The sequence below is a fragment of the Lepisosteus oculatus genome, chromosome 11, assembly GCF_040954835.1.
Source record: "Lepisosteus oculatus isolate fLepOcu1 chromosome 11, fLepOcu1.hap2, whole genome shotgun sequence".
Lineage (NCBI taxonomy): Eukaryota > Metazoa > Chordata > Actinopteri > Semionotiformes > Lepisosteidae > Lepisosteus > Lepisosteus oculatus.
In genome coordinates, this window is record NC_090706.1 from 272,736 (window position 1) to 285,726 (window position 12,991).

The 12,991-nt window shown below is 57.3% G+C and overlaps 2 protein-coding genes across 2 annotated transcripts; both read left to right on the forward strand.

The window, feature by feature from the left end:
- Positions 1-3,458: 3,458 nt before the first annotated feature.
- LOC102694151 (elongation factor 1-alpha, somatic form-like) lies at positions 3,459-7,773 on the forward strand. The gene is made up of 8 exons (XM_006631201.3): positions 3,459-3,567; positions 4,007-4,166; positions 5,338-5,517; positions 5,648-5,944; positions 6,035-6,185; positions 6,528-6,784; positions 6,995-7,229; positions 7,336-7,773. Exons 2-8 carry the CDS (start codon positions 4,023-4,025, stop codon positions 7,458-7,460), a joined length of 1,389 nt encoding a protein of 462 aa, XP_006631264.2. The 5' UTR covers positions 3,459-3,567; positions 4,007-4,022; the 3' UTR covers positions 7,461-7,773.
- Positions 7,774-7,985: 212 nt separating this feature from the next.
- On the forward strand, positions 7,986-12,698 carry LOC138241907 (elongation factor 1-alpha, somatic form-like). Its single transcript, XM_069196229.1, has 8 exons — positions 7,986-8,095; positions 8,798-8,963; positions 9,770-9,949; positions 10,080-10,376; positions 11,079-11,229; positions 11,467-11,723; positions 11,897-12,131; positions 12,238-12,698. The coding sequence occupies exons 2-8, from the start codon at positions 8,820-8,822 to the stop codon at positions 12,360-12,362; spliced, it is 1,389 nt and encodes a 462-aa protein (XP_069052330.1). The 5' UTR covers positions 7,986-8,095; positions 8,798-8,819; the 3' UTR covers positions 12,363-12,698.
- Positions 12,699-12,991: the final 293 nt, after the last annotated feature.

A 12,991-nucleotide genomic window follows, 5' to 3' on the forward strand; every position in this document is an offset into this window, starting at 1 on the left:
TCAGGCTGGGACAGGAGATCACACACTGTATTATTATTGAGAGACAGGCTCACTGTCTGTTCCTCAGGCTGGGACAGGAGATCACACACTGTATTATTATTATAGAGAGACATGCTCACTGTCTGTTCCTCAGGCTGGGACAGGAGATCACACACTGAATTATTATTATTGAGAGACAGGCTCACTGTCTGTTCCTCAGACTTGGACAGGAGATCACACACTGTATTATTATTATTGAGAGACAGGCTCACTGTGTTCCTCAGGCTGGGACTGGAGATCACACACTGTATTATTATTATTATTATTATTATTATTATTATTTTATAGGCTCACTGCATCCCCAGAAGGTTTTCTAATGTTTTTAGCAGATTTGTAGAAGTCTTTCCCTTTTAAAATCATGTATTTATCTACAGATATCAGATCAAGGCTCTCTAGCAAATCAGGAACCACACTGCAAACTCACACAACCAACGGTTGGAGTCGTATTGCAAGAGCATACGCAGGACACAGGAGTCAGGGAAAAATACAATCGCCCCAGAGGAAATACTTGATAAAGGCAGACAGAGTGGGAACATCAAGGACCCGGTTCAGACAGAAGTGAGAGACTGTGTCAGATGGGTCTGAATAGGACAAACATTTCAGCACTACTATGTGGCAGGTCTGGTCTCACGGACACAGCTCATCCGCCATAATCAGAACAGCTTCCAGCCCTACTGGGGGATACACTCAACTGAGCCGCAGCCCTGTGTGTGATCTCCCCTCCCAGCCCGAGGAACAGTGACCCTGTCAAATTCAAATTCAAACAGCTATATCGGCCTAAGTGGTAAATTACAGTGTGGCCAAAGCAGATACAATTAACACAACATTTACAGACAATTACAATACAAACACATTTTAGGATATTTACATTATTGAGAGACAGGCTCACTGTTCCTCAGGCTGGGGCAGGAGATCACACCCTGGGCTGTCTCTAAATGTCCAATGATATGTTTTACTGTAAATGTCTGCAAGTGCTGTGTTATTTGTATGCACTTTGGGAACACTTTAACTTATCAGTCCTGCCAATAAAGCTTGTCGAATAGCATTGAGAGGGAAATGGCTTTAAATTTAGAGTCGTTTTCTCTCTTATTGTTTTCTGCAGTCTTCCCACACAGCCCGTTTCGAATGAGAAAGAGGTGCAGAGAGAGGGGTGAGGGCAGGGGGTTGATGGCCCATCTGGGACAGAGAGGGGCTCTCGGCTCTGTGTGTTAACGCTGCCACCCGGGGAGTCAGGATGCCAGTTCATCTCGCGTCGCTCTGCCCAGCGGGAGCCCAGAGGGGAGAGTGGTGAGGACGGGGGGCAGACAGATTGCATTGCATTGAATTCACCTTTATGTGTCTTTATCATTTGTCTTGTACTCGGGGAGCTCCTGAAGAAGCTCCACAGCCGAAACCATGTCTCTTTTCTCTACCTTCCAGCCTGAAATAAACCTCTGCCTGTTCCATTTAACAGACGACAGTAATGCACTACAGCAGCATCTGCAATAACAGCAATGCCATGATACAAAACAGCATGCAGCACATTGCTCAGTCAGAGCTCAATCCAACTCTGACGAATCAAGATTAAACACAGAAACACAGTATCGGGCCCGATACAGACAGATCCACAGCCCTGCCTCCTCCCTCTGTGGTGAGAAACGCAGACCCTGACTCCAGCAGCCTCAGCAGCTCACCGTGCAGTTCCACGGTCTCAAGAACGATAAGAACGATAAGAACTAGGACCGAACGGTTCTGGGCAGGGCCGGCCGAGCAGCGCGTCTCCGAGGAAAGCTCTCCCCCTGGCTTCCCGGCTTCAGGAATCTCCTGGGCACAGGGGGCGCACGGCCGGTTCGGACCCGGGCCGTCAGGCTCAGCGAGATCTGCAGGCGTGAACACAGCAGGGGGTCTTTGACAACACAGAGGGAGGGTCCTGGCACTGTGGCGCCGCTGACGACTCCGGACCCCCACCTGGGAACCCCAGAGAATGAGGAGGTGCGAGACCCCGCAGGGGCACTCAGCTGCACCCGGGCTCACGTCCCACTTCGCAGCTCTTGGGCGCAAAGCTGCCCTTTTGTTTTTGTTTCCAATTCTCCCTGCCAGCCTCTGAGAGAGCCAGTGGTCAGCATGCCCAGTGGTCAGCAATGTGCAGTGGTCAGCAGTGACCAGAGCTCAGCAGGGCCCACTCAGGGGGGTATGACTGGAGTCTCAGGGTCCAGCCTGCACTGAGACTGAACAGGTCTGATGCCCCCAGCGCCCCCCCACAGGCACCAGAGCACACAGGTCTGTCCTGCCCAGAGTCCAGCAGGCCGGACGGGCCGGGCCAGTTCCTGCTGGTCATCGGCTGACCTGAATCCTCCGGGGCAGAGCGAGAGGAAGCAGAATAATTCATTCTCTCACACAGCAGCTTCTCAAAGCACTTTACAGCACAGCAAGGGCAGGAGACAAGAGCAACAGACGGGCTCGTAACGCAATCCACTGTGAAGATGTGATAAACAGGCCCTTCGAAAGACAGGTCTGGGCTGACCAGCGTGGAGGAGAGGAGAAGGACAGTCGCAGTCCCAGCTGACCCCAGCACTGTCCCTCGAACCCACAGCCACCTCACACTGTGCATCAGCCTTTCCTGGCTCACCAGTGCACAGCTCAGCCACAGAGCAGCTCCAGGCTCAATCAAGGCTCATCAATAATTAAGCGGAGCTGTCTCCAGTCCAGCAGCTCGGACACAGCGCCTGCCTGGGCTTGTCAATGCCAGGGCGAGCTAATGATTTAGGAATATAAGGCAGCCTTAAACGGTTTTCCAATAAGAGTCGGCACAAGCAGATCTTCTTTAGTCTCAAACACTTTATTGCTCTTTTAATTTGGAGGCTGTTGTTCAGTGCTGTAGGAGCACACCAGTGACACACGCCTTCCTCTAACTTACTAAGTGTTTGACCGATAAGCACGTTATGGATCCCAGTCCGCACACGCGAGCTGTAGAGACTACCCTCTCCTCTCTGTCCCCCCAAACTCTGGGGGTGACAGGGCTTCTCTAGCTGCGCCCCAAAGCCCTGGGATTCTGTCCTCAAGGATATCGGAGTCCCCTGTCCAGAGCGCATTTAAATCTAGACTCATAATCCGTCTGCTCACGAAGCCTTCTCACCAATGAGTCTCTGCCGCGATTCCCACCTTCTCACCAACTTTCTTATAGTTTCTTACTGTATAATGGGCGGCTCTCGTGACCGGTTTCACACACACTGTACAGCGTTTAGAGATGCTACTCTTAAAGGCGCTATATAAAAGTGTGCCGGCCTGATTCCCAGTGGGACTGTACGGAGTCGCTGGTTCCCGGTCCCGCAGCCCGAGCGCCCTGCCCCCCCCAGTCGGCGGCGGGGTGATGACGTCAGGGGGCGGGCGGGGAATTTTCCTCCTTTCTGCGCGTTTTTGTGAGCGAGAGGAAGCGGGGGGAGCGCGCGGGGGTCCCCCGGTATAAAAGCGGGCGCCGGGAGCGCCGAGTCCTTCTCTCACCGTCACCTGGCCACGGGGCAGCAGCAGTAGCAGGCAGCGGACTCTCCGGTAAGTTGTTCAGCTCCGACTCCTGCTCAACTTTCTCAACTCCTGCTCAACTTTCTCGCTGCTCGGGTAAGGGGTGGCTCTGCTTCTGAGGGTGTGTAGATGTGGGGGTGCGGGGTGATTCGGGGGGACTGGGGGTCTGGGCAGCTGCTCTATCCGATAGCGGCCGTGCTGCTGGGAGAACAAAGGCGCTGCCGGTCTCCCGATCTCCTCCAGCAGCTGTCCGGGCCGGGCCGAGCCAGGCCGGCGCCCCTGGACCTGGGGCCGGCCCCGGCGGGACACGTGTCGGCTCGGCTCTTAGCCCGGCTCGGCGCTCGGCCCGGCTCGGTGGCCGGACCGGTCCCGGGTGCGCCGTGTCCCGGGGGCTGGGAAGCGCGTGGGCGAGGAGCGGCCGCGCTGGCGTGTCCTGAGCGGCGTGTTAACTTCTCGGTAACTGTTTCAGAAACAAAGCACTCGCCATGGGAAAGGAAAAGACCCACATCAACATCGTGGTCATCGGCCATGTGGACTCCGGCAAGTCCACCACCACCGGCCACCTCATCTACAAGTGCGGCGGCATCGACAAGAGAACCATCGAGAAGTTCGAGAAGGAGGCGGCCGAGGTGAGTCCCCGTCCCGGACGGGCCCGCCGGTGAACCGGGCCGGGCGCAGCCGTGGCTCGCGGCGGACTCGCGGTTCAAAGATGGCGGAAGCTGAGCTGGGCCGCGTGCCCGCCGGGCGTGGGGGAGGGGCGTGCGCGGCCCCGCGTGCCCTTTGCGCAGGCGCGTCGGGGACCCCCCTACCGGAAGTTCAGCCTTCGTAGAGGCACGTGTCCGAGCCTGGTGGTTCCGGTGGCGCTGAGCTCAGGCCTGTGGAGCCTGCGGGTCTTAAATGTGGTTTTGAGCCTCATGTGGCTGATGTTGGCGTATATGGCCTGCAAAGGAATGGGTAAAGGTTTGTTCCACAGTGTAATGAGGATTATTCATTTTAGTGTGGAATGAATCTCTGCTTGATCCTAGAGAGGCCCATGGCTTCAGCAGGCCTGAGCCAGGCTGAGGACTTCTGTGTGATGTGGGATCACCCTTCTCAAAGTGCTTTATGGAATGACAATAAAATATAAATAAAAAGAATACACAAGATAAAACACAATTACAATATACAGAAGAGACTGTGGATGGTGGTACTAAGCACAGTAGGAGCAGAAGGGCAGAACAGAACCAGTTAAGTAAAGGCTCGTCTAAAGAAGAATGGTTTGAGTCTGGATTTGAAGGGGTTTGGAGAAGGTGACTCTGATATCCTTGGGCAGAGTTGTAGAGCTTGGGGGCGCAGCAGGAGAAGCCCTGTCACCACTATAGTGTAGACATGCATGTGGGACAGACAGGAGAGCAGAATTGGCAGGTGAAGGTCACGAAGTGTGGAGTAGGGCAACTTAATAGTTCACAGGTATTGAGGTGCCAGGCCATGTAGAACCTTATAGGTCAGAATGAGGATTTTAAAGACCACAAAAGTAATGTGATCACTTGCAACAGACCTGGTCAGAATTCTAGCTGCTGGATTTTGGACATACTGCAGTTTAAGTAGATCTAGATCCCTGGTTTGGGGGGGGGTCCATTGTATTGGACTGTACCATGGAGCTATAAGAGATGAAAGACTCGCCAGCAGTGCTGTAGTGTTTTGTGCTGTTTGAGGATGAGGCCGCTGCAGGGTTGTGAGTGAAAGTTGCACTCCTGGGTGGCTCTGAGCTGTGCCGTCCAGGCTGGTCAGTGTCTGAGCCGCTGTCCCCTGTGTGTGCAGATGGGCAAGGGCTCCTTCAAGTACGCCTGGGTGCTGGACAAGCTGAAGGCCGAGCGTGAGCGTGGCATCACCATCGACATCTCCCTCTGGAAGTTCGAGACCAGCAAGTACTACGTCACCATCATCGACGCCCCTGGGCACAGAGACTTCATCAAGAACATGATCACGGGCACCTCGCAGGTAAGGGTGGGGCAGCTGGGGCTCATCCTTTCTGCTGTAACAGTCCAGCCTTGCGTAGATCGGAGTTCCTCGGTGAGTGAGTCCAGATCTTCGTTCTCCTCGGTTTCATCAACCCGCTATCCCCCCCCAGGCTGACTGCGCTGTGCTGATCGTCGCCGGTGGTGTGGGCGAGTTCGAAGCTGGTATCTCCAAGAATGGTCAGACCCGCGAGCACGCCCTGCTGGCCTTCACCCTGGGTGTGAAGCAGCTCATCGTCGGGGTGAACAAGATGGACTCCACCGAGCCCCCCTACAGCCAGAAGCGCTTCGAGGAGATCACCAAGGAAGTCAGCGCCTACATCAAGAAGATCGGCTACAACCCTGCCACCGTGGCCTTCGTGCCCATCTCCGGCTGGCACGGGGACAACATGCTGGAGCCCAGCACCAACGTGAGTCTGGGCCCGAGCTGGGCAGCTGATGACCTTCCTGTCCGGTGAGAGGGGTCTTCAGTTGTCTGACCCTGAGCTCTTCCTCTGCAGATGCCCTGGTTCAAGGGGTGGAAGGTCGAGCGCAAGGAGGGCAACGCCAGCGGCACCACCCTGCTGGAGGCCCTGGACTCCATCCTGCCCCCCAGCCGCCCCACGGACAAGCCCCTGCGTCTGCCCCTGCAGGACGTCTACAAGATCGGAGGTAGGGGTCGCAGTGGAGCTGGGTTTAAAGATTCTGAAGGCCCCGTCTGCGTCTTCACCCAAACTGAACAGTAGGCCTGGGACCCCAGGGGGTCATCTGTGCCCATGTGGTCAGTCAGGTTGACTACTGTTGATCTGTTGCGTGCTGGTGCTATCCAGAGGGAGAATGGGGTGAAATGTGGGGCTGAGCTGGAAGTAATGGGGTTGCTGAGTGACTCAGCTCAGGTTTCGGGAGTCAGCAGCTGGTCAGCTTATGCTGCAGACAGTGGCTGGTGTGGAGGGCGCGGTCAGGCCTGTGGCAGTGGTGGACAATGTTGTTCACCATCCTGTTGTGTTCTTGCAGGTATCGGCACCGTGCCCGTGGGCCGTGTGGAGACTGGCACGCTGAAGGCCGGCATGGTGGTGACCTTTGCCCCCTCCAACGTGACCACTGAGGTCAAGTCCGTGGAGATGCACCACGAAACCCTGGCTGAGGCTCTTCCTGGCGACAACGTAGGCTTCAACGTCAAGAACGTGTCGGTGAAGGACATCCGCCGTGGCAACGTGGCTGGAGACAGCAAGAGCGACCCCCCCCAGGAGGCTGGCAGCTTCACCGCCCAGGTGAGTGCTCTTGTTCCATACACCTGTAGTCATTTGCGTAAAGTGGGCCATTGAGGTCTGCAGCGTTGAAGTAAATGCTGGGGGCCAGACGAGTTCTTGCAGGCTGCCCCAGCAATGATTCTGCCCTGCTGCTGCAGGGGACAGTGTTCACCAGTGTGCTCTGTGGGTGTGGAGTGGATAGCTTACAGGCTGTGCTGAACCCCTCCGCAGGTCATCATCCTGAACCACCCTGGCCAGATCAACGCTGGCTACGCCCCCGTGCTGGACTGCCACACCGCCCACATCGCCTGCAAGTTCAACGAGCTCAAGGAGAAGATCGACCGCCGTTCCGGCAAGAAGCTGGAGGACAACCCCAAGTCCCTGAAGTCTGGGGACGCCGCCATCGTGGACATGATCCCCGGGAAGCCCATGTGTGTGGAGAGCTTCTCCGAGTATCCTCCTCTTGGTGAGTCGGCCCGTTCCTTGGCTCCGGGGGCCTGTCTGCTGTTCTGCAGCTCCAAACCCCTCTCTCCTCTTGCGGTCTCGGTAACCCCTCTCCTCTGCTGTTGCAGGTCGCTTCGCTGTGCGTGACATGAGGCAGACGGTGGCCGTCGGGGTCATCAAGGCTGTGGAGAAGAAGGCCTCCTCTGGTGGCAAAGTCACCAAGTCCGCTCAGAAGGCCACCAAGGGGAAATGAATCCCCCTCCCCCAGGCTGTCCCTCAGCGCCTGGGGTCTCGGGCACTGCGCCCCGCCGTGCCCCCGACCCTGAGCGCTCTCCTCAAGGACTGGCTGATGCTCATTAAAACTCACCGCAAGAGTTTCCGCAGGAAAAAGAAGTAAAAGATGTCCCCTAAATTGTGATTAGTGTGGCTCTGGGAATTTGGTGGTTTTGAAGATTCTTTTCAGTTGTTTTGTTTTAAAGCTGCACGAGTAAGATTTATGGCCACATTAACTATTGGATTGGAAGAAGCTGCTGTAAACTAAATAAAGGTCTTGTCTTGACCCATCAGTTCTCGGGTGGCTCTTTTCTTTCTCAGCCTGAGCTGGGCTGGGGCTCTGTCTGGCCGGCCAGGCCTGGCGCAGGGCTGGGCTTCTCCCTGCCCACACGCGTCTGGCATTCCTACGCCGGGGTGACGTCAGGCGCCGGCCTGCCAATCGCGGCGCTGCCTCCGGGCGGCGCAGCCAATCGCATCGCGCCGTGCGCTCGCTGGCATGTGGCCGCGCCCCCCGCCGGGCCGGTATAAAAACGCGGTGCGGGACTGGATTCGGTCCTTTTTTCTCCGGCTTTGATCCAGGTCAGCTGCAATACAGTGCACCACCGCAGACTTCAGGTTTGTATGGGTGATTCTTAGGCTGCAGAGTGCTGTTATTCGGCTTAAAACGTCCTTTGTTGGGATCTTGGCGCTTCTGGAACCCTACTGGTGCGCTGGGAGCTAGGCTGCGCTTTGTGCGGGAGCGGCCATGGTGCGCGGTGAAGCCGCCTGCAGTACCGCCCCGCTCGGCCTCGCTGGCGCTTCACAGCTCCTGGCGGCGGGGCCTACGCGCTGCTGCTGCTGCCGTGTGCGGGCGGAAAGGGTTAAAACTGCCCGATTGCCGCATGGAAGGGCTCCGTGGTGGCTGCTGCGGGGATGGGGCCGGCCTCCTGAACCAGCTGCCGGTTTCAGCCTGGACCCGAACCCGTCCTTCCCATAGGATCGGTCGGGTCCAGAGTCCCGCTCGCTCGGCTCCGAGCCACGGTACGGGGGCAGGTCCCCTTTGTTTCTGTTCTCCCTGTTACTCGGGTTAGAGAAACGGCTGGGGACCGAGCCCGGTTCGGGGGGGGGCGTCGTGCTGCGGGCGTGTACCGCTGAGTCAGCGCCGGCCGAGCCCGGTTCGGGCCCCAGCCGTCAGGGGGGTGTCTCGCGTGGAAGTGGGGGTCAGTGGGTGGCAGTGCTAGAGCACGGCTCGGTTTCCGGCCTGGGAGAGCAGCTGACACGGGGGGCGGGGTGTACTCTGCAGCGCTTGTTCATCTATTTTCTGTCACGCGTGGGCAGTACACGGACAACCCGGCTCGCCATGGGAAAGGAAAAGACCCACATCAACATCGTGGTCATCGGCCATGTGGACTCCGGCAAGTCCACCACCACCGGCCACCTCATCTACAAGTGCGGCGGCATCGACAAGAGAACCATCGAGAAGTTCGAGAAGGAGGCGGCCGAGGTGAGGGAGCGGCGCCCCGCCGCGGGGGGGGGGTTGATGGCCGGGCAGGAGCGCCCCCTGGCGGCGGGAGGGGTGCAGCGCAGGGCTCGCTGTGTGTTATTGTTTTAGTCTCTGCTCTGGAGAGCCGCGTCCTCTCCCACACCCCTAGTGTGCTATACTGGTTCAGTCTTCCCTGAGGGGTCGCAGTTAGACAAGTCATCCGGTCAGGTTGTGCTTCCCGAAGTTGGGGTGATCCAGACAGCCTTGGAGCTCGCTGTTCTCCGCTGAGCAGAGTGCTGTGCTCTTTGTGTTGGGGCCTGAGGGGTTTTTAGGTTTTTACACCCTTTGATCTGCATGATATTTTCTCTGGGGACAGGGGAAGATTTTTGCAGCAGAGCTGGATCTGAGCTGTGTCATGAGCAGAGCTGGATCTGAGCTGTCATGAGCAGATCAGAACGCGCATGTCTGTGCCTCCTTTAATGTGCTGGTGTTTAGGGAAACGACTGGATTCAGCCTTAAGGTCCTGCCAGTGAGCTTATTGCAACTCATTCAGCACCTTAATAAGCCTTCCTCCTTCCTGCTGGGTTCCTGCCACCTGTTATACCGCAGGCCTGCGAGGCAGTAATTTGGGCTCACTGGGCTCGGTGCCAACCCGCACAGCACTGCCGCCCTCCGGACAGGCCCGGGGTGTGAGCCGAGCGGCACAGACCAGCAGCAGTATCCCAGCGAAGGCTCTGTGTATAAAGAGCTGCTGTCCAGTCTGGGGGTTCGCGTGACGTCTGGAGTGAGGGGTCCGGTGTCTGAGCCGCTGTCCCCTGTGTGTGCAGATGGGCAAGGGCTCCTTCAAGTACGCCTGGGTGCTGGACAAGCTGAAGGCCGAGCGTGAGCGTGGCATCACCATCGACATCTCCCTCTGGAAGTTCGAGACCAGCAAGTACTACGTCACCATCATCGACGCCCCTGGGCACAGAGACTTCATCAAGAACATGATCACGGGCACCTCGCAGGTAAGGGTGGGGCAGCTGGGGCTCATCCTTTCTGCTGTAACAGTCCAGCCTTGCGTAGATCGGAGTTCCTCGGTGAGTGAGTCCAGATCTTCGTTCTCCTCGGTTTCATCAACCCGCTATCCCCCCCCAGGCTGACTGCGCTGTGCTGATCGTCGCCGGTGGTGTGGGCGAGTTCGAAGCTGGTATCTCCAAGAATGGTCAGACCCGCGAGCACGCCCTGCTGGCCTACACCCTGGGCGTGAAGCAGCTCATCGTCGGGGTGAACAAGATGGACTCCACCGAGCCCCCCTACAGCCAGAAGCGCTTCGAGGAGATCACCAAGGAAGTCAGCGCCTACATCAAGAAGATCGGCTACAACCCTGCCACCGTGGCCTTCGTGCCCATCTCCGGCTGGCACGGGGACAACATGCTGGAGCCCAGCACCAACGTGAGTCTGGGCCCGAGCCCCTCCCTGTCGATGCCTAGACATGCCCCTCCTCTGGGCAGTCCTGGGCCTGTTGTAGCCCAAATCGCAGTCTGTCGTCCTGTATCGATGGCAGTGGAGCAGCGCAGGAGCTGGGCTGCCTGCTGGCAGGACCCCTGCCTCTGAGTGAGGAGAGGAGGTCAGGCAGCAGGCAGACAAAAGGCCCCCTGCCTGTGTCTGGGCACAGGGGCAGCTGACGGGAGGGCCTGATCGTATCCGATGACGCCAGCAGCTGTGAACGAGTCTCCAGCCGTCCAGCCTAAAATCCAGAGTGTCAAATTGTGAAGCTCAGTACTGGCCAGAAGCAGAATGGGGGGGGGCTGAGACCTGAAGCGCCCCCTAGAGACCAGAGTGTGCACTGTCTCTGTCTGCAAGGACATGGAGAAGAAGTGTTGGGGGTTTGAATAATTAAGCACAACACTTCTGAATTGGCTGCAAGTTTAAAGTTAACTCTACCTCAAACAAAGCGATCAGCTGCAGAGGACGAAAAAGATCCTGTGTAGGTATAATTAAGAAATGACTCCGTTCATTGAGTCAAACAAATGAAAGTTTTATTGACTGAGTTGTTCAGCAGTATGTGAGGCGGTCCTGCTGCAGACCTGTCTCCACTCCCTCTCTGATCACAGACACGGGAGCTGACCTCTGTCTTTCTCTCCCTGCGTACAGATGAGCTGGTTCAAGGGGTGGAAGGTCGAGCGCAAGGAGGGCAACGCCAGCGGCACCACCCTGCTGGAGGCCCTGGACTCCATCCTGCCCCCCAGCCGCCCCACGGACAAGCCCCTGCGTCTGCCCCTGCAGGACGTCTACAAGATCGGAGGTAGGGGTCGCCCAGTGTGGGGGCGGTGAGGCAGAGGGAGCAGGGGGTTCCCATGATGGTCACTGACCCTCCCTGAGCAGCAGGAGTGATATCACAGGTGTCCCTGCTGCTTCCCAGTATCCGGTTCCCAGGGGAGAGAGCTGGACCTCCACGCCGCTGGGTAGTTGAGCAGTTTCAACCAGAGGACAGCGTTAGTGCTGTGTGGCCGGTGAGTGAGGTTCGCCTTGTATCTTGCAGGTATCGGCACCGTGCCCGTGGGCCGTGTGGAGACTGGCACGCTGAAGGCCGGCATGGTGGTGACCTTTGCCCCCTCCAACGTGACCACTGAGGTCAAGTCCGTGGAGATGCACCACGAGACCCTGGCTGAGGCTCTTCCTGGCGACAACGTGGGCTTCAACGTCAAGAACGTGTCGGTGAAGGACATCCGCCGTGGCAACGTGGCTGGAGACAGCAAGAACGACCCCCCCCAGGAGGCGGGCAGCTTCACCGCCCAGGTGAGCGCTCTTGTTCCATACACCTGCAGTCCTTTGCGTAAAGTGGGCCAGACGAGTTCTTGCAGGCTGCCCCAGCAATGATTCTGCCCTACTGCTGCAGGGGACAGTGTTCACCAGTGTGCTCTGTGGGTGTGGAGTGGATAGCTTACAGGCTGTGCTGAACCCCTCCGCAGGTCATCATCCTGAACCACCCTGGCCAGATCAACGCTGGCTACGCCCCCGTGCTGGACTGCCACACCGCCCACATCGCCTGCAAGTTCAACGAGCTCAAGGAGAAGATCGACCGCCGTTCCGGCAAGAAGCTGGAGGACAACCCCAAGTCCCTGAAGTCTGGGGACGCCGCCATCGTGGACATGATCCCCGGGAAGCCCATGTGTGTGGAGAGCTTCTCCGAGTATCCTCCTCTTGGTGAGTCGGCCCGTTCCTTGGCTCCGGGGGCCTGTCTGCTGTTCTGCAGCTCCAAACCCCTCTCTCCTCTTGCGGTCTCGGTAACCCCTCTCCTCTGCTGTTGCAGGTCGCTTCGCTGTGCGTGACATGAGGCAGACGGTGGCCGTCGGGGTCATCAAGGCTGTGGAGAAGAAGGCCTCCTCTGGTGGCAAAGTCACCAAGTCCGCTCAGAAGGCCGCCAAGGCGAAATGAATCCCCCTCCCCCAGGCTGTCCCTCAGCGCCTGGGGTCTCGGGCACTGCGCCCCGCCGTGCCCCCGACCCTGAGCGCTCTCCTCAAGGACTGGCTGATGCTCATTAAAACTCACCGCAAGAGTTTCCGCAGGAAAAAAATCAGAAAATGAATCAGTTAATATAAGTATAATTGTGTTTAAAATTGAGGAGGAAAGAGCTGTTGTGTCCCACACAAGGCACTGTGCAGTGAAAGGCTTTGGAAAAATTAGATAATTTATGAAGGAACTGTTCAGTTTTCTAGGTTTTGTTGTTTTTTAACCAGAGCTTGGAGGCGAATAAACAACGAGCACATTAAAGAGTGATACTGGTGTTTTTTATCGGCTGTGTGTGTGAGAGAGTCGGTGTGTGTGCTGGGCTCTGTTCTTAATCCAAGCAAGGCCACTGCTGGAGGGATCTCGGCTCTCGGTGGCTTACTGATCTGAGAACCGTGTTCAAACCAGCATCACAGCCTTTCTGGTTCTGGGGCGCCTGAGGGGTCTGACTGAGGCAAGAGGGTGGGAGCCGAGTCAGATTGTGGTGTCACATGGCCAAGAGGATCATACAAACAAAGGTTATGAACATGCAGGTGGGGCTGCACACTGGTGGTGGA